Here is an 18,824-nt window from a genome sequence, read left to right on the forward strand (position 1 = left end):
CAAATAAAACTTAGAAAATTGTAAGAATAATATCTCTTATCAACCATTTCAAAATCTGGACACAAATAGCATTTAGTTTTACTTAAAATATTTTATATATAGTCACTCAATAGAGAGACGCTGGCGCCATCTAGTGACAGGTCGACCATTAGAATTTATAGCATACTTATGCGAGACCCTGTAACCGTTCACTGTAGCCACATATCAGAAAATTATAAAAAGACGAATGAATGTAAACAGTAAAATAGTTTTAAGTTTTATTAGAATCCTAGCAACTATTGATTATTAGCACGGCGATACCAAAAACGTGCTCGGAAATCATCGGAACAGGTGAGAAAAGCGGGCGCATTGGGCGAATGGGTTATGTAGCGGACAGGTCCGTTGTGACCCAGAGAGTTCAGTGTCAAGCGACAGCCATTACGCGAGTTCCAGGAACATAAAGACGTGGTCGCCTCATCTGGGAACAGTACATAGTCTTCGGTGTGATTAAATACAGCTTCCGCTTGATGCTCCTGTTTGCCGGTGGTGCCGGCGCCCGTATATGTCTGTATGGGTCGACTGGTGCATAGCTCCCACAGGTAAACAATCGAGTCCATGCCAGATGAAAGCAAGTACTACAACAAAAATGGGTACGTATTAGAACTGGTAATCATATAATCATCAGTAACGATTTACCTTTCCGTTTCGCGTAAACTGCAAGGAACAAATGGCCGCCCCGCTGTGCGCCTCAGCAATAGTGTTAATACACCGCCCACTGATGCCATCCCAGATTTTGATATCGCCATCAAAGCTTCCCGTTGCATAGAGCTTTGCTGTGGGCGAATACTTTACGCACGTGACGCCTGCCTTGTGCTGCTGCGATGGAATTGCGCTAACAAAACACTGCGTCGTGTGCACGTCATAAACACGCAGTACATTGTGCTCTGTGCCAATGGCTATGTAGTCCCCAGTTGGATGAAAGGAGACGCATAGCACCGGCTCACAGTCGGTGAGTACTTTGTGCGCCTTCTTCACCGAAGGCTTGGCAATGTCAAAGAGTTTCACGGTGCCATCGCGAGAGGCCGACGCTAGTATATGCTCCTTCGGATGAAATTCCAGATAAGACACCTCATCCGTGTGATCATACAGTGTGCGAATAACTGGATGACCCTGCTGTTCGCGACCAGGCTCGATATCCTCTGGCGCCGATTTGGCCAGCATGCGCTCCACATCCAATATTTTGATGCTAGCATCCACACTGCCCGTGGCTACCAGAGAGCCATCAAAGCTGAAGGCACCAGCACGGCAAGCCTGCTTGTGCGACGTAACATATGCAGTTTCATAGGAATGCGGCTCTGGCGCCAGTGCAGATGCCTCCGGCTCAAATTCTAGATCAATGCCAGGCAGCACATCATCCGTGTTGGTTTTATCTTTGTCAGCCATTGTCTGCATGCCCGATATCATGACATGCAGCAGACGTTCACTTGGCGCACATTGATCCGCCTTGACCAGCATTGACAGCTCCATTGCAAATTTTTCCAAGCCATCGTACATTAACTGGCTACAAATAGAGTCTTTAAATAACTTATTCATGTTATGCGTGGTCAATTGCAGCTTACCTTATCATTAACCGGTATAATATTTCTCGGTTTTTAACCAAATTATGCGGATCCAAAATCTCGTCGCGCATCTTTCCTTATAAATATAAAATTAGTGATGTGAGCAAACATTAAAAACGTTGATGTATCGATGTTGGCGGCAGACGGTCTTTGCTGGTCGCCATTTAAGATGTTTGAAAATCAATGAATCGCAGCAACATATCACAAGTGCATATAATCTTATCATGGGATAAATTCTTGTCATACATTTAAATCAAACATAGAAATGCATGAATATTCCGTACCATTCAAATCATATTTTCTTGTTAACATCGATATTTCGATATGTTTACTTTAAACGAGGCCTATCGATAGCAGTCACTTTCTGTGCTGTTAAGCTATCGATAATGAGATTACAAACGAAATAACGTGCCGCAATCCTAATTTCGATTGTTTCAAACTTCAATAGCATACAGCCGCAACACGTGCAATTGTTTTGTTTTTATAGCATTCGTTGTTAACAATTTTAAAGACGAAAGATGAAAATTCGCAAGAATCACGTGCGTAAGCGTTACCGCTACAATGTCAATCGCAAAACAATGAACAAAACACGAAAATCCACTGGAAACATCAAAGAGTAAGTTACCCAGCGCGCAAGCATATTTAGTTGCCCTTAATAAAACATGTTCACTTGGCAGTCCCGAAATGAAGAAATTGTGGCTGGAAAGTAAACGCGTGGGTACCAATTTCAGTGAAATGGGATTGGCTAGCGATCCAAACAAGTCGGTGGGCATACCCAACTATAAGCGCGAAAGGCTTGAGGCTGTTAAAATTGTAAATGGTTTCACGGAGGAGCAGCTCGATGAAGAGGAGCTGGCGGCGCTAGGCTCTAAGGCCGCAGAACCAGAGCCTGAAAAACCAAAACGCGGGCATGTCGTCCAAGACCTAGAACAGATGGCAATTGATCGAAGAGCCGATCCAGAGTTCAGGTAAGCCGATTTGATATCTCTTCTTGGTTAATATGCTTTAGAAATACCATGCATTTTTAGACTACCCAAGGGTGTGGTAAAGGAGCTCTCGTATTTCCTCGACAAACACAAGTTCAACTACAAGGCCATGGTGACAGATCGTCGCAATCATGGCCAATGGACATGGAGGCAATTTCGATTGAAAATACGTAGATTCATGTCAATACCAGAACAATTCAATGAATATCTGGAGCAGAAAAAGCTTCCTACGGGCGTTAAGCCAGATTGGCCAGAATACGAGTCGGACAGTGAATGGAAATGATTATTGCTGTGGCCTAGAATAGAATTTAAGCATATACGTATAGATGTATACAAATGTATAAATAATTTCTGATAGAAATTTTATTTCTGTGTTGATTATATTAAAGTATATTACAGAAATTTTTGATTAAACTGAAGGGAAATTTTCATTCCCATTTAAGTTTCACCACAAATGGCAGATTGCCGATTACCGAAGATTTAAGTTCAATTTTTGTTTAATGTGATACCTTTCAAAGTACTATAGATACTTTTTTCAACAGAAAGCATTTATGTGTAAAAATACTGTCAAAACAGCATCGTTTGAATGTCTTCTTTGAAAGCATTCGTTCAATAAAATATGCTGGCTCGAGGATAGATATTCCACCGTAATAAAATCAACGTTCGTTACACACATTAAAAGGAAAACAGCTGACCGCCACGAACAGCTAACGGCAACTCAAGTGTTCTTCTTCTTGCTAGCGTAATCAAAAATACATTGGCTTGTCAATCACTGTTGACTTTTAAAATTACCCGCAATTCTCAATTTTGTCATCCCATGTCTATCCCTTGCCCCAGTTGGTGGCTACTCTGTCAGCCATTCGGCGTTGCATCATCGTGCATCGGCTCGGATCGTCTCTCGGTCTCATCGTCAACCGACTGCCTGTCTCTGACGGTTTCGGTCTTTCCGTTTTCTGGTTTCGAGGTAAGTGCACGTACATAGAAGGTCCGTGCAGCTTTCATAAAATCCTTAAATAACGCTTACACTAATATCCATCGATTAATTTTTTGTGTGCTTAATGACAAAAAAGCTCTCCGGCTGCTTTAAATGTTTATTATTGTTGTGTATTTCGAACTGTTTAAAGTGTGAGAGTCGGCTTAAATTTCGTGTGTTTACCGGCCGGTGTCTCGATTGTGAGGTTTTGCATAATACGTGCCTTCATACACGTTTATGTATGTATGTAACGGTATCTAAATGCCTATATATACAAGCATGCGAAATTGATCGCAAAAAATAACAAATATTAATTTTTTAAATGCATAACATACATATGTATATCTATGGATGTGTGTGAAGAAATTCTGTCTATATATGTATGTATTCATACATATATATTACGCACAGTATACATGCATAGACATAGATATATGTATGTATGTACATACATATGTAAGTATGCCCAGCTCTCTGGCAAATTCCAAAATGGCGGCCGTGTCTGCAGAAGTCTGCAGTTTCCCATGTGTTAGCGTGTGTGAGTGCGTGAGCTTGCTGCACAGTTATGTTGCCAAATTTAAACTGAGTTAACATAATACATACATACATACTTCATGCATGTGTATGTATATTTCATCAGATTTAAGTGCTGTTAATGTACTGCAAAGAGGCTGCATTGCAAAGTATTTTTACATTTCCCTTTAAGGTTCTTCTTCTTTTCAATTTGCACTTGTGTGCAAATGCAATTACATACACTCGTGTGTAGTTAAAAATAACTAAAGAAAAAGTGCAAGTAAAAATTGTTTCTAGGCTAGAAAATAAATCACGCTAAACAGCCAGTACACACACAGACGCACATATGTATGCATGCAAATATGTTTGTCTCCTTGTTGTTTTTGCAAGTTTATCAAAGACGACGGCGACCAACGGAAACGATGAGCACCAAGTGCAGCACGAAGCAGCAGCGGCAATTCTGCCTCTGCATGGCTGTGTGTGTATGTGTGCATGTGCAGTTTTTCACCCTTTTGAATCGCGAATTTTCCGTTCAGAACACAGAAAAGAGCTCACGACTGCGGCAGCTGCCGGCGGTGAGCAAAATTTACAAATACCGTTGCAATCCGATTTCACCACCAGCATTGATTTTTACCCCCCTCCTCCTGCTATTTGCCTCTTAAAATAAATTGATTTATAATTGTTGTTTAATTATTGCCACACTACAATTATGAAGCCCATTGTCAGCAGGTGTATGCATAGCTAACCTGGTTTCATTTCTTGGGCAAATGCCGCCGGCCTAAAGGTTGCGGGCCGTACATTTTCCGTGTACTGCACGCTGTCGAGGAGGGGGGAGGAGGGACGTGTGGGGAGTGCATTCGGCAACGTCGTCATTCGGCTGGCTCGCTTTTCAGCTCCAGAGGCTCTCGTCGTTTGTCTGGGTTCATTATTGATTTTTCTTGTCGAGCATTGAGACTTGCTTGCATACGACGATAAGTCCAGATTTTCCGGGCCTTTACTAACGTTCAGACGTGTCGTGCGCAATTGGTAATTTTAATATTCATATAACTAAATCGTACAAATAATAATTTTAACTGTCGTCACTTATACTAAGTTCTATATCCTATTACTCGACAAATGGTAAATAATTTTGTTTCTATTTGCAGTGCATCGCCAATTGGAGCGCCTGTAAGCAGCAAGTTAAATTTCAAGCAATTTTCAGGTGAGTTTCTATAGCAAAAGAAGTCAATTTAAATGTGTGTACAGTGAAGGCTCCAATATTGGACAGTGCAACTTCTTAAACCGGTCAATTTGGTTGGTCTCAATTGATAGAAATATAAAAATTAAATGATATTTTCGGTTGAGTTATCATTCATGGGGACATCATCCTAGCAGGACAGAAATCTTAGGACAGTAGACATCCGCTCGAAAAGCTTTCACTGTACATACACCTACATAGTTGTAATATTTCAGTCTCTACACTGCGAACAGAGTCGCGCCCACACCCACACCTATGTCATACATAAATACACTCACGCATGCATATACCTAGAAGCATACACACATACATATGCAAGTCCTGACTATGCTCACTCGTGTCCTTATAGCACACGCCTTTGCTTTTTCTCTCTTACTCTCTATATTGTCACCCACTCTCAAAATTTGATATACATATATATATATCTCTCTATATATATAAATATATATATGTGTGTGTATGTAATTTGCATTCAGGTTCTATAAAACAACTAAAAGGAAAACAACGTATAATTGGAGCTCAGAGACCCAGGAGTCGTTGATTACATAGCATCATGGGCAAGGAGAAGATTCATATTAACATCGTTGTTATTGGCCATGTCGATTCGGGAAAATCGACCACCACCGGCCATTTGATTTACAAATGCGGCGGCATCGATAAGCGTACAATTGAGAAGTTCGAGAAGGAGGCCCAGGAGATGGGCAAGGGCTCGTTCAAGTATGCCTGGGTGCTGGACAAGCTGAAAGCTGAGCGCGAGCGCGGCATTACCATCGATATTGCTCTCTGGAAATTCGAGACAGCCAAGTATTATGTGACCATCATTGATGCGCCCGGTCATCGAGATTTCATCAAGAACATGATTACCGGCACCTCGCAAGCCGATTGTGCTGTGCTAATTGTTGCCGCTGGCACCGGCGAGTTTGAGGCCGGCATCTCAAAGAATGGCCAGACGCGTGAGCATGCGCTGTTGGCCTTTACGCTGGGCGTTAAGCAGCTAATTGTGGGCGTTAATAAGATGGATTCCACGGAGCCGCCGTATAGCGAGGCACGCTACGAAGAGATCAAAAAGGAGGTCTCCTCGTACATCAAGAAGATCGGCTATAATCCGGCATCGGTCGCTTTTGTGCCCATTTCCGGCTGGCATGGCGACAACATGCTCGAACCATCCGAGAAGATGCCCTGGTTCAAGGGTTGGACCGTTGAACGCAAAGAGGGCAAAACGGAGGGCAAGTGCTTGATTGACGCTCTGGACGCGATTATGCCGCCCCAGCGGCCCACTGACAAGCCGTTGCGTCTGCCTCTGCAAGATGTTTACAAGATTGGTGGCATCGGCACAGTGCCAGTCGGTCGTGTGGAAACGGGTATTCTCAAGCCAGGTATGTTAGCACTCCAGCTGTGTGTAGCTCTGTTGCTACTTACAAAATTGCCCACCTTTCGTTCTAGGCATGGTGGTAAATTTCGCGCCCGTTAATTTGGTTACTGAGGTCAAGTCCGTTGAGATGCATCACGAGGCACTGACCGAGGCCTTGCCAGGCGACAATGTGGGCTTCAATGTTAAGAACGTTTCGGTAAAGGAGTTGCGTCGCGGCTACGTGGCCGGAGATTCGAAGAACAATCCTCCACGTGGTGCTGCCGATTTTACTGCTCAGGTGCGTAAGATTTACATACGAAAGTTAATCGTTTTAATTGCATTCTTAATATTTGCGTTTTTAATAGGTAATTGTTCTCAATCATCCTGGGCAAATTGCTAATGGGTATACCCCTGTGCTGGATTGTCATACGGCACACATTGCTTGCAAGTTTGCCGAGATCAAGGAGAAGTGTGATCGCCGTACTGGCAAGACCACCGAGACCGAACCGAAGGCCATCAAATCGGGCGATGCGGCCATCATAGTGCTGGTTCCGTCCAAGCCTCTTTGCGTTGAAAGCTTCCAAGAATTTCCGCCGCTGGGTCGGTTTGCAGTGCGCGATATGCGTCAGACTGTGGCTGTCGGTGTTATCAAGTCGGTGAACTTTAAAGAAACGACCTCGGGCAAAGTAACAAAAGCAGCTGAGAAGGCGCAGAAGAAGAAATAACTAGGGTGTCTGCAGACTTGTAATTCAAATAACAACAAAAACAACAACACTCAAACACTCGAACAACAAATGGCAAGAGCAACAACACACTTAAAATTTATAGTATCTATTAATCATAGACGATCAAAACCGAATCAGGGGCTAAACACAAAGTCCGTGGCGTATCAATCACCATCATTAACTACAACTATTTACTGCTGCATTCAAATATTATATAAACTTGAGGAAATATTACAATTTATTATAAACACACATACAATTGGCGAGGGTATATGTACGCCAACAATAATGGGTCGACCTCTAGGCACATCCACCATCCACCTCACGCCAGCTGTACGTGATGACGGCGAGGAGGCGCCTGGACACATTGGTCGTCTGGAATCATTCCCGCATGCGTACTCAAAATCGGTCGCCATCATATTCATAATCATTATATACTATAACTATCTAAACTTGTTTCGCCACCGCAAATCGTTTCGCAGGAAACAGTCTCGCATTGAACATAATCAGAATATAATCGCCACTGGAGTTTGCTGCTAGCCCAGCCCCTCACTGCGACCCCACTTGTCACTCCTTTATCCATCACTAAACATAATTTTAAATCATTAATCATTATTTCAATCAAAAGATTTTAAACACTTTTTATACTTTTGATAAGTCAGTCGGAGGCATTCGATTTAAAATCTATATTATATAAAGCAATTTCAGAATTTAGTTATAAACCACTCTGCAACTAATAACAATACTTAAAAAAAACCCCAAGACTACATTCGCAATGAATTCAAAATTTATCCCAAAAAAGAAAAAAAAAAAAGACAAATGCTTAAGAAGTATTATAAAAATATTCATAAAACATAATCATGCGGTTTTGTAAACATTCTAAATGTTTTATCGAGTCTCATTGGCATTTCCATACTTTAACCAAATGTTTCTCATAAACGATTTACCACATAACAAAACATTACATAGTGCATTCATTGTCATTACTATGAAACTTATTAATGTAGCCCACAACAGAAAACCATTCATGGATACAGAAAACGTTGCTTAATAAACAAACAAAAATGATCTTTTAATGTATTAATTGACAAAATAAAAATAAAGAATGCTTAACCGTAATAACTACACACAATGTAATGGTTGTTTCGATTGACAGGTTCTAGCTTTTATTTTTGTACGCTGTTAACAAAGTCAAAAATTGGTTGGTCGAACCCATGGACCGCTTACTATATTTTAGTTAATAAATTAAAAAGCTATAACCTGGATCTACTTTTAACAGTAAACTATTTGAATTTAATATTCGAACTGCCGCTCGTTTGATACGTAACATTTTTTCCAGAACGTCAACTATTGTGAATGGCCACAAGGTAAGCTGGAAAGAGTGGCAACGCTGCAAGCTGACTCACAGGCGGCATTTCTAAACAATACAACAAGAAAGCTCAGCCGGCTGTGCAGAAATTGGCGACAAATTTATAAAATAATTTAAAAACGTCAATTAATATTGACAACTAAAGCTTATTTAGAGGTGTACAAGTAATAATAAACCAATAAAATTACAGAAATGGCAGATCCACGTATTAGGCAGTTGGTTATTAAAACGGGTGTTGTGAAGCGCCTGGCCAAGGAGAAGACAGTTTATGAGAAGGAGATAAACACAGAGCTGGCTCGTCTGGATAAATTCAAAAATGAAGGCGCCGATGATCATGTGCTGCGCAAGCAGGAAGAGGTGATACAGGAGTGCCAAATGATGATACCAGACTCAAAGCGCAGGTGAGTCATCATTTAATGACACCAATTTGCGGTCAACAATAATGGTGTGATTTTTTACAGATTGCAAAAGGAGTTCGAAGTGCTACAAAAATATTTACAGGATGAACTGGATCTCAAGGAAACGGAGGCCTACACAAAAGCTTCCGAGGTGCTAGTAGAAGCCGAATCTGCGTTAAAATCCTAGGCTATCAGCTGATTCTATGCATCCACATAATAACCTTACTCTTCCCTGTTAAAATTCAATACAAGCACACCGCTCTTAATAAAACGTTAACCAACACTTATATGTAGATAAAATGCCGCAAGTCCACAAACTAAGCGAAATAAAGACAGATATTAGCAATGTCATAGCAAATTTACAGTTATTGGAAGGTTTGAGCAATGCGTCACCAGATGATTTGGATTTGAAGAAGTCTCGCCAGTTGAAAGAGCAGACCACGAAATTGCTAGCGAAACTGAATGAGTTGCCGTGTGACCGAATTGCACGCATCCAACTCCAGCGTAAACGAAGACGGCAACGGGCCAAAAAAAGAGACAAGCTGCAAAGGAGCGTAAAAAGGGATAATCCAGAAAATGCCAAGGATAAAGCGCTACCTTCCGAGTCAGATGTAGCAGCTGCAGCACATTTGCCGGTTCAGAGGCAAGCGGAGCACATCACACTCAAAAAACAGCACGATGCCACAAATATGTTGCACACATTTGACTTGCTGGAAAAACTGTACAAGGCTCGCGGTGGCAACAAAGACTTGACTGAAAAACTATCCAGAATGCGCACAGTTTGGCGAAGTGTGCTGCAGGAGTGTACCGATGAAATCAATAAAGAATCCACTACCAACTGCGAAGCGCAGTGGGCCCGAGTTATATTTGGAAGCTCTTCGCTGTCTTTAAGACAAGGGAATATGGACAAAAAGCGAAATACGCAAGAATTGATACAACGGCGGTAAGTTTGATGAGAATTTAAAGTGGCCGAATTTGCTAACACGTCTTTTGCCATTTAGCTTCATTTGGGATTCCTATATAAGTTACGGCAAGAGTGGCAGCAGCATACCCCACGGTTGGGTATTGCCAACCGATATGCCCACTGCAGAGTGGGCCCGATATAAATGTGAATAAAACATACGTATGTATATATAAGGTGGAATTTTTATTCTTTAGAAGAATCGCTGTTAGACTTATGTGAGTGGCGTACAGATTCATGCACTTGCATGCTAAATCTATTCGTAAATCCAGTCCTTGGCGGCTGGAGCCCAGCTGACAAGCTCCTTCTCATTGAACCACAAAGCAATCTCCTTTTCGGCGGACTCAACAGCGTCAGAGCCATGAATGATGTTGCGGCCAACCTGGATGCAGAAATCACCACGGATGGTGCCAGGCAGAGAATCAGCTGGGTTGGTAGCGCCCAACATTTGACGGCCGGTCTTGACCACATTTAAGCCCTCCCACACCATGGGAACCACTGGACCGGAGTTCATGTAGTTGACCAAACCGGGGAAGAAGGGGCGGCTAGACAGATCAGCATAGTGCTTCTCCAACAAGTCCTTTTGAGCCTGTAATTAAATATGTAATGCTATCATTTTCATGACCTCTAAAACCAGATGTATGCATACATATATATAACCTCAACCGGTCATTTATAATGTAAGCAAGAGCGACCCCATGCCATGTTGAGGTTAAACACGACAATTGCACACGCGTACTTATTGATTTCTTAATTCAATTATGTGTCCGGCTTTACTTACCCAGACGAACTTCATTGCTACCAATTTGAAGCCCTTTTGCTCAAAACGCTCGATGATCTTACCGACGAGTCCTCTTTGGACTCCATCGGGCTTAACCATGATGAAAGTGCGTTCCTTGTTGGCGGCCATTGCGAATGAGAATAGGGAATAAAATGCCAAGAGAGAAGCAATCATCAGTGTTGGGTTTTTCATTTAAGTTGTATGACCATATTGAAGAACTGTCAAAATACCTGATGTGCAGTGCAAAACTACCAGATTTTCCACTAAATATCTTTATTAACTTATATTTGTATACCCTGAACTAATTTAATTTGACGCACTTTAATTTAGAACGTCGCTAACTTACCTATGCTAAATTGACGCATAATCGTTTATTTACAATGTTACAAATTTTTTATGAATAGCCATCCCAAACTTTAATAAAGTAAAAATACGTATTAAAACAAAACAAAAGTAACAGGTACATAGGCAAGGTTGCCATATTGTGCGGATTAAAAAGACCTGTTTTAGCTCCTAATGAAATGCTACAAGTATTAGACATTTTTGATAAGATTCAATATATAACAGCCGTAAATATAAAGGGCTGACAAACATTATACTTATTCAAATATAAACAGCTACCACCTAGAATATTCAAAAATGAATTCGCAAATTCGAGTTAATCGATAAATGTATACTGTGTGCGTCCCTGCATGCGTTTCTTGTGAGTGGCATCGGTGCCACATACACTCACATACGCAAGCATAATATATTATTTGTGTTAAAAGTGATTGCAGAAAGAAGTGTAGCAACGTATTTCAATTTGTGTGGCAGCGTTTGCAATCGTTATTTGCAAACAACTTCAGCAACTCATAAATGCATCGCCAAGCAAGCGAAACGCACAATCGCATGAAATTCTAATAGGACAATAGCGTCAGTGCAAGAAAAGGCACTGGCACGGGCCTTTTTTTTGGCGCAGTGCTGCGGGATATGACGGCGCGGGCACATCAGGATGAGCGCATCTGCTCGGGGGGTATGGTCGAGGACGAAGCAATTGCCGCCACCTACCACAATTTGCCACCACACAGTTCGGATTATGCCAATTTTCTGGCACATCAGCATCAACAACAACAACAACAACAACAACAGCAACAACAACAGCAGCAACAACAACATTTGTTGCATCAACAGCAACAGGGCCAGGCGCAGGGGCCCTTGATGTGGCCGCCACACATGGGTGTTCAATTTCCCCCACATCACCCACACCAACCACATCATCATCAGCCACCTATGATACCACAACCACAGCAAGCTCCATCTGCACACGTCTATAATGAATATCTGTACAACTTGGCATACTCCGGACCACCTGGTCAAACCGAAACTTACTCCGTGTTGCCTGTTGGTCATGGCAATTTTCTTAAGGTTTATCACTGTCCAGAGAATGCTGTCAACGATGTTTACGCTCAGCAAGCGGCGGCCAATTTCTCGCATATCAACATGGCACCAATGAACCAGCATCAACATCACCAAGTAGCGGCCACGGCTGCACAGAACCAGGCACAGGCGCAGCCGTCAGCAGCACAGCAGACGCCACTTTATGAATTGTTTGCCACCAATCCGTTACTGCCAAAGCCCGAGATGAATATTGTAAGCCAACAGCAACAGCAGCAACAGCAACAACAGCAGCAACAACAGCAACAACAGCAGCAACAACAGCAGACACCACAATTCCATCAGGTTGATGATGTTCCTGCGGCAGTCTCTACGGCTGCTGCACCGAGCAATAGCGCTAATTTGTTTATCAATAATCTTGTAAATAACTGGTCGCCAAATCTAACGGGTAGCAGTTATATACAGTTTGGTGGCGAGCCACCCGAAAATGCTAACGCATATGTTGAAGCCACGCCCATAGAATCGACAACATCGCCACCACAGTCGACATCACCTGTGAAGTTGCAGCAGCTGCAGCCCATAGCTGAGTATCATGCTAAGGTCGTTCCGCCCAAAAGCGTCGAAGTAGCTCCTGGTAGCTCTGGTCACAAAGAAGTCAACCCGAATCCAACTTTAAGCACTACAACAACAACTACAATAGCAGCAGCAGCAGCAGCAACAGCAACACCAGCTGCCCTTAAAAAAACGCCAATAGTCGTGCCAGGCTTGAGCGAGGGCAAAAGACGCATTGTAGCCGAAGTAAAACCTATGCCCATGTCCTATTCAGATGTTTTGAGCAAGGGCAGCACATTGCGTAGTTCGGGCACAATGCTTGCCAGGAGCAATGCGGGTATTGAAGCGCGTTCAGTCAACAATTTGGAGAATGGGCATCCAACGCAACGACGAGGAGGCAAGGAGGATGGCAATGGCAACGGTAATCGGGAGTTGCGCAATAATTCCAAGCGCTCGCCACTACACGAAATCAAAGATGGGTCCGGCAATGCTACAGGACATCGCAGCAAGAGGCGCCAGGGAGCACAGCAGAAACCACAACAAGCGGTAAATCCAAAGGCATAAACGTTATAGTTAGGATAGTTTTTAGTTTATACTTTAACTTTAACTGTAGCAAACCCTTTTTCTGTTATTTCCCTGCTACATTGAGGTAACTCTCAGTTGCGGCATCAATTATCCAAGAGTTTTAACATTAATTTTGTGGGCTATTCTCCAGTCAGTTGATTATTTAATTGACTTTTCTGTTAAATTTGTTCTTTATTGATTCGTCGCTAGCCAATACAACATCAGCAGCAACAGCAACAACTACAACAGCAGCAGCAGCTGCAGCAGCAACAACAACAACAGCAACAGCAGCAACAACAACAGCAACAACAACCACCGCCACAGCAACAGTCGCAGCCTGCGCTGAGGTCTGGTAAACCGAATGCCGAAAAGAAGCGTCCTGGCCAAATGAAATTTATTAACAACACGAGCAGCAACAACCAAAGTGGATACAGCGCCAAAGCCAACGACAATAAGGCAACTAATAACAACAGTGGCAACATCGTTAGCAGCAACAGCAGCTTACCCAGCAGCAGCAGCAATAACAATTTATCGAGCCGGAAGGCAAACAACGCCAGCAACAACAATCGCAGCAGCAGCAGCAGCAATAATAGCAGCTCGCATGCAAATTTCTCGAACGCCAATTCGAATAATTCCAATAATTCATCTGGCTCGAGCAACAACAACAGCCACCACAACAACATCAGCAACAGCAACAACAATGGCAATTCCTCATCATCGAAACGCTACTCCGGCTCATCGAATGCGAATTTAAATTCCAATTCTAGCTCGTACTCGTATTCCTCGAAGCGCAATCGGGGTGGCGCATATGGGTCATCCAATTCGCCAGCGCATGCGAGCGCCTCGAATCGCAATTATGAACTAGCAAAGCGCATTTTGCACACCTGGTGGATATACACGCTCAAGCTGATCACCTGGCTCTTCTATTTGGTCTATGATATTGTTGTGCTCGGTTGCAGCATGGCGTACGAGCGGCTGACCACAGCGTATGTGGCAGGCGTGGCTTATGCACGCCAGCTGCACAAGGAACTGAAGCAGAATTCCGGCAAGCCGAGCATCTGGTGGCGCAATTATTGGCGTCGCTTTGATGCACGCTTTAGAAAAAACTCACGTTGGGCATTTTGGCGTCGCTTCTACAAGCGCAAGCCGCCTGAGGCCAGCGCGGAGGCATTTAAAACGGGTCGCTTGCCACAGACTGGCGAAGAGGCCATGTACTCGCTGCTCAACTGCAAGGGGAAGGATGCCTACAGGTATGTACTGTTAGGACAACTTAATAAAAATACATATTAAACTAACTTAAATATTTCATTGCAGTATATTGGGCGTGCCGCCAGATAGCCCACAGGAGCAAATACGTAAACACTATAAGAAAATCGCCGTGCTGGTGCATCCGGACAAAAACAAGCAGGCCGGCGCCGAGGAGGCATTCAAGGTGCTGCAGCGTGCATTTGAATTGATTGGCGAACCGGTAAGTTAAACAAAATGCTGCTTGGATAAGATGCTGTATTCATTTACATTCATTCCTTGCAGGAAAATCGTCTTGCCTATGACCAAAGCATTGCCGAGGCATTGCACGCGGAAAAGGCGTGGACGGAGCTGCACGATTTGCTATCGCAATTGCAAACCAAAATGACCGAGGCAGCCAATACTATAAGGTAAGCGACACAAGCAATTGCGAAAGGCTGAACAAGCTCAAAACCATTTTCTCTATCACCCATAGATGTAGCACCTGTGCGCAGCGCCATCCTCGCAAGCTAACTGAACGTCCTCATTATGCGGCGCGCGAATGCGCCTCCTGTAAGATACGGCACTCGGCCAAGGATGTGAGTAGTAGCTCTTCCATACGCGCTCGGCATTAATATTAACCTGTATTTCATTTGGCAGGGCGACATATGGGCGGAGACGAGCATGCTGGGTCTGCGTTGGAAATATTTGGCGTTAATGGATGGCAAGGTATATGACATAACCGAATGGGCCAACTGTCAGAAGGGTGCGCTCTCGCATCTAGAGCCCAATTCGCATATGGTACAGTATCGCATTGTGCGTGGCGCTCAGCAGCAACAGCAGCAGCAGCAACAACAGCAGCAGCAGCAACAACAGCAGCAGCAGCAACATCCACACCAGCAGCAACCACAGTCGCATGCACATCATCCGGGCGGCCCAGCCAGTGGCGTGAGGTAAGCGCTCCAGACTTAATCAATCAGGATCAGCTATTCAATATTTGTTAATTCGCAGTGAGGCCACGTTGCATGAGTTTCTGGATAATCTGTATAGCGGGCAGCATCCGGGCGCGCCTAATGCCACGCCCTTTGCCGGTAATGCACGTCGCCGCACTCGTCGCAACTGAAATCGTTTTTTGGCATAGACATAAGTGTTTTTAAAATCTCCAATCTGCAGTTCAACAGTAATAAGCAAGGCGCCGTTGGCTGCTTACTCACGTAGATAAACTCTAATAGGCCAACATCAGCGCAACCATCTCTCGTTTTTCAAACACACACACACGCTAATAGACCACAATCGAAACAGATTACGTTTTATAATAACTCTTCTTTACATAAGTACAATGACTACCAATTGCTGTTAATAATTTTTATTTTGAGAATTTTTATGTTTTTAATGGTCTTGCATAAGTCTAAGGGCATTACGATTGCCCATCACTTAAGTAGTTGACATCTGTGTTCTACATTTTACTTTTTGCCTACCGCTTATGGACAGCTTAACCCAGCTTAGCTCATAGCAAACAAGCTTAGTTTTAAGTTAAAATTATAGACCGCAGCCGGATTGTACGCCACGCAACACGACGTATAACGCGGGAATATGTAAAATCTTAACACATCCGAATTATAAATGTTAATAAAAATCATATAGAGACCCTAACGAGTTGATTGTTTCACCTATAACTGTATTTTATGCCCCGAAAATTGGGTAAAACGTTTCGTGTCATTTGGTTAAATATATTGAGCTATAAAAAAAAAAGGTTGAACGCTAAAAATTTAAATGAAGTGAGATTAAAACCCAATTCCATAGACAAAAGAAGTTTGAATTTGCATAAGCGTATTTTTTTTAGTGTTTTATTGAAAAAATGCTCCACTCCGTTTCTGCCTAATTTTCTACACATAATTTTAGTTTTTCGTATTTTTTTTTGTGATCTCTGTATAATAATAATAATTACAATTACATACATAGTGTTGTTTACATACTGCTCCAGCTCCACAAAAATGGCTACTACGCATACAAAACGTATTGCAATTGAATACCTATAGAACCTAGAGTGTGGGACTTAAAGTCTATTTGTTTTTTTATTATATTTACTTTTATTTTATGCGTTTAACAATGTTGCTTTTGTTATCAATGCTCGTGGTTTTCAGATGGTTTTTTTCTTCTTTTGTGTGGATTCTTGATTTTGTATGTTGTTGCATGCAACGTTATCAAATAGCTAAAGTTGCATACTTTATAATTTTCCAGTTTAGTGGCATAATTTATTTGTAATAAATTAATTAAACATGTGGGTAGGGCTTGTTTTTGTTTTCTTCTTTTTGTTTATTTGTGGTCGTTTATGATTGAAACGAAGCACAAATTTCTTGGTATTTGTAGTATTTGTTGCTTGACTTAAATAGTTGTGACTGTTTTTTTTTCTGTTTTGTTTTTGCTTGACTTGGTTTAAATTCCTCAACAATTATAGCGACTAATATTAAATTACATATATTTTATTTTAATATAGATATTTTTTTCGCTTTATACATTTACAAAACTTGTTTGACTTACGCAGAACCAACTAAATTTTTCCATTTACTTTATTTATATGTGTATAAGTATATATATATATATAAGTATGTATATAAATTAAATTCTATGCTTAAATACATAGATTAATTCCATGCTCACACACAATTCAGTTAAATAAGCATTAGGCTCAATTTATAAATTGTATTTGTTTTTTGATTTTTTGTTTTTTTGTTTTTGTTTTTGTTTTTGTTTTTGTTTGTTTTTTCTATACAAAGCTTTGTACAACTAAAGTAGTTAAAAAGAGAAAAAAAGCAACAAAAATGTATTTTATTTATATAGATGCTACAAACATGCGCACATACGCTATATACATACATACATGCATACATACATAAAAATATGTGTGCAGCAGATTGTATGCAATGTGTGCGATGGCTCGCTGTAAAAACAAGCATCATTATTATGCATTATTATTATTACTATTATTAATTTCTGTAATAATAATTAGTACCAATAACAATATGCCCCTTATTGTTTCACTTCCATTCTCACTAAAAGTTATTTCAATGTCAATACAATATCCGAAACATGTATGTATATATATATGCTTATGTGGATGTAAATGAATGCAGTTTGTTGAGTGTGTGTATGTGTAGGTGTGTATGTGGGCGTGTGTGTGTGTGTGTGTGTGCTTATGACTGTTGGAGCATATAGTGATGCTCCTGGCGCTTGCTGTGCTTTCCGCTATCATCCTAAGCTCTATGTTGGCGCCGACCCGCATTATCCCGATATTATTTTTGTGTCTTCCGGTGTGTCAGCTCCTGTGCCACATCGTCCAGCAGCTTGGTGGCATAGCCACCGCTGCCATTGCCAAATCCATTTGTCAGCAGGATACCGTTCGTTTTGTGCGCACTGCCATTGGCCACGGCGGCCGCATTGCCATTGGGCAGCGGCTTGTAGCCGTTCTTCAGGCCATTCGCATGCCCGTTGCTGAGCGTCGCATTGCCATTGCCATTGGCCTTGGCCGTCGACGCCGTCGTCGTCTCTGCCGCCGGCTGTGGCATGAACAGATCGTCGTGGGCATTGATGCTCTTGCAGTAGCCATTCGGCTTGGCGTGTCCGTTAGCCAGCAGCGCGTTCTTCTTCTGCAAATGTGTGTGTGAAAAAAAGGTTTAGTTGCGGGCATTCGGTGCGTATGAGATATATTGCGCATGCGACACGCGTTCGCATTTGTTGTAAATTTTATTATATATGCGTATGTGTCCGTGTGTGTTTGTGTGTGTGTGTGCGCTCCACAAAAAGCAAGAAACGCACATTATGCAATCAGCTGAGATGCCTTGTCAGCGTTTGTTTATTATTTTTATTTTTATTTATTTTTGTTTTCTTTTTTGCCTTTTCATTTGTATTTCGCCTCTTTTCCATTCAACTTTCACTTGCGCACCGCACCGCTCAATGGATGCTGTGGGTCGCCGCCGTCGCAGTCGACGTCGCAGTCGCAGTCGCGGTCGACGTCAATGTTGGCCTCATGAACGTGAACGATCATTAAACGACGTCATTTTGGCGCTTTTGTGTCGGACAAAGCGGACTTCGTAAACCCAGTTCCCCGAGACCCACTTGACGAAATTTCGTTAATGAATTTAGACCACAGTTATATGTTTGCAATAGGCTGCCCCACTCCCCCTCCCCCTTCTCGTGACAGGTGCAGACATCGGCCGT

The 18,824-nt window shown here is 42.3% G+C and overlaps 8 protein-coding genes and 1 long non-coding RNA gene across 14 annotated transcripts in view; 5 read left to right on the forward strand and 4 right to left on the reverse strand.

Annotated features, from left to right (window-relative positions):
• Positions 1–233: 233 nt before the first annotated feature.
• CstF50 (cleavage stimulation factor subunit 1 Cst50) lies at positions 234–1,753 on the reverse strand. Its single transcript, XM_002053838.4, has 3 exons — positions 1,599–1,753; positions 676–1,540; positions 234–614 (listed from the first exon to the last, which is right to left on the reverse strand). Exons 1-3 carry the CDS (start codon positions 1,667–1,669, stop codon positions 276–278), a joined length of 1,275 nt encoding a protein of 424 aa, XP_002053874.1. The 5' UTR covers positions 1,670–1,753; the 3' UTR covers positions 234–275.
• Positions 1,754–2,029: 276 nt separating this feature from the next.
• LOC6629332 (nucleolar protein 16) lies at positions 2,030–2,998 on the forward strand. Its single transcript, XM_002053837.4, has 3 exons — positions 2,030–2,214; positions 2,276–2,566; positions 2,627–2,998. Exons 1-3 carry the CDS (start codon positions 2,117–2,119, stop codon positions 2,865–2,867), a joined length of 630 nt encoding a protein of 209 aa, XP_002053873.1. The 5' UTR covers positions 2,030–2,116; the 3' UTR covers positions 2,868–2,998.
• A 132-nt stretch (positions 2,999–3,130) lies between these two features.
• LOC116650645 (uncharacterized) lies at positions 3,131–3,518 on the reverse strand. The gene is made up of 2 exons (XR_004303662.2): positions 3,377–3,518; positions 3,131–3,321 (listed from the first exon to the last, which is right to left on the reverse strand). It is a non-coding gene; the product is annotated as an uncharacterized lncRNA (long non-coding RNA).
• Positions 3,519–3,529: 11 nt separating this feature from the next.
• Positions 3,530–8,271, forward strand: eEF1alpha2 (eukaryotic translation elongation factor 1 alpha 2). 2 transcript variants are annotated; one of them, XM_070206963.1, is made up of 5 exons: positions 3,530–3,548; positions 5,216–5,271; positions 5,784–6,683; positions 6,751–6,956; positions 7,024–8,271. In XM_070206963.1, the coding sequence occupies exons 3-5, from the start codon at positions 5,861–5,863 to the stop codon at positions 7,381–7,383; spliced, it is 1,389 nt and encodes a 462-aa protein (XP_070063064.1). In that variant the 5' UTR covers positions 3,530–3,548; positions 5,216–5,271; positions 5,784–5,860; the 3' UTR covers positions 7,384–8,271. The 2 variants fall into 2 exon arrangements, with proteins under 2 accessions (XP_070063064.1, XP_002053872.1); XM_002053836.4 differs by lacking the exon at positions 3,530–3,548 and adding an exon at positions 5,022–5,096.
• A 523-nt stretch (positions 8,272–8,794) lies between these two features.
• On the forward strand, positions 8,795–9,508 carry Tbca (Tubulin binding cofactor A). The gene is made up of 2 exons (XM_002053835.4): positions 8,795–9,153; positions 9,214–9,508. Exons 1-2 carry the CDS (start codon positions 8,945–8,947, stop codon positions 9,335–9,337), a joined length of 333 nt encoding a protein of 110 aa, XP_002053871.1. The 5' UTR covers positions 8,795–8,944; the 3' UTR covers positions 9,338–9,508.
• Positions 9,450–11,045, forward strand: LOC6629329 (uncharacterized). The gene is made up of 2 exons (XM_002053834.4): positions 9,450–10,093; positions 10,152–11,045. Exons 1-2 carry the CDS (start codon positions 9,450–9,452, stop codon positions 10,264–10,266), a joined length of 759 nt encoding a protein of 252 aa, XP_002053870.1. The 3' UTR covers positions 10,267–11,045.
• On the reverse strand, positions 10,279–11,081 carry awd (nucleoside diphosphate kinase). Its single transcript, XM_002053833.3, has 2 exons — positions 10,893–11,081; positions 10,279–10,700 (listed from the first exon to the last, which is right to left on the reverse strand). The coding sequence occupies exons 1-2, from the start codon at positions 11,064–11,066 to the stop codon at positions 10,368–10,370; spliced, it is 507 nt and encodes a 168-aa protein (XP_002053869.3). The 5' UTR covers positions 11,067–11,081; the 3' UTR covers positions 10,279–10,367.
• Positions 11,082–11,593: 512 nt separating this feature from the next.
• Positions 11,594–16,259, forward strand: LOC6630980 (putative uncharacterized protein DDB_G0282129). 2 transcript variants are annotated; one of them, XM_070206962.1, is made up of 7 exons: positions 11,594–13,364; positions 13,611–14,632; positions 14,697–14,850; positions 14,913–15,037; positions 15,103–15,205; positions 15,267–15,559; positions 15,618–16,259. In XM_070206962.1, the coding sequence occupies exons 1-7, from the start codon at positions 11,862–11,864 to the stop codon at positions 15,727–15,729; spliced, it is 3,312 nt and encodes a 1,103-aa protein (XP_070063063.1). In that variant the 5' UTR covers positions 11,594–11,861; the 3' UTR covers positions 15,730–16,259. The 2 variants fall into 2 exon arrangements, with proteins under 2 accessions (XP_070063063.1, XP_032290714.1); XM_032434823.2 differs by having other exon boundaries at positions 11,595–13,364; positions 13,593–14,632.
• Positions 16,260–16,425: 166 nt separating this feature from the next.
• LOC6630979 (very long chain fatty acid elongase AAEL008004) overlaps positions 16,426–18,824 on the reverse strand; it is a 45,705-nt gene continuing 43,306 nt past the window's right edge. For all 4 annotated transcript variants that reach the window (XM_002053831.4, XM_070206964.1, XM_015172071.3 and 1 more), the window contains one exon: positions 16,426–18,253. In XM_002053831.4, coding sequence (XP_002053867.2) covers positions 17,900–18,253 — 354 coding nt within the window. In that variant the 3' untranslated portion in view covers positions 16,426–17,899. The remainder of the gene's footprint in view (positions 18,254–18,824) is intronic.

Source organism: Drosophila virilis, chromosome 2 (assembly GCF_030788295.1).
Source record: "Drosophila virilis strain 15010-1051.87 chromosome 2, Dvir_AGI_RSII-ME, whole genome shotgun sequence".
Classification (NCBI taxonomy): Eukaryota; Metazoa; Arthropoda; class Insecta; order Diptera; family Drosophilidae; genus Drosophila; species Drosophila virilis.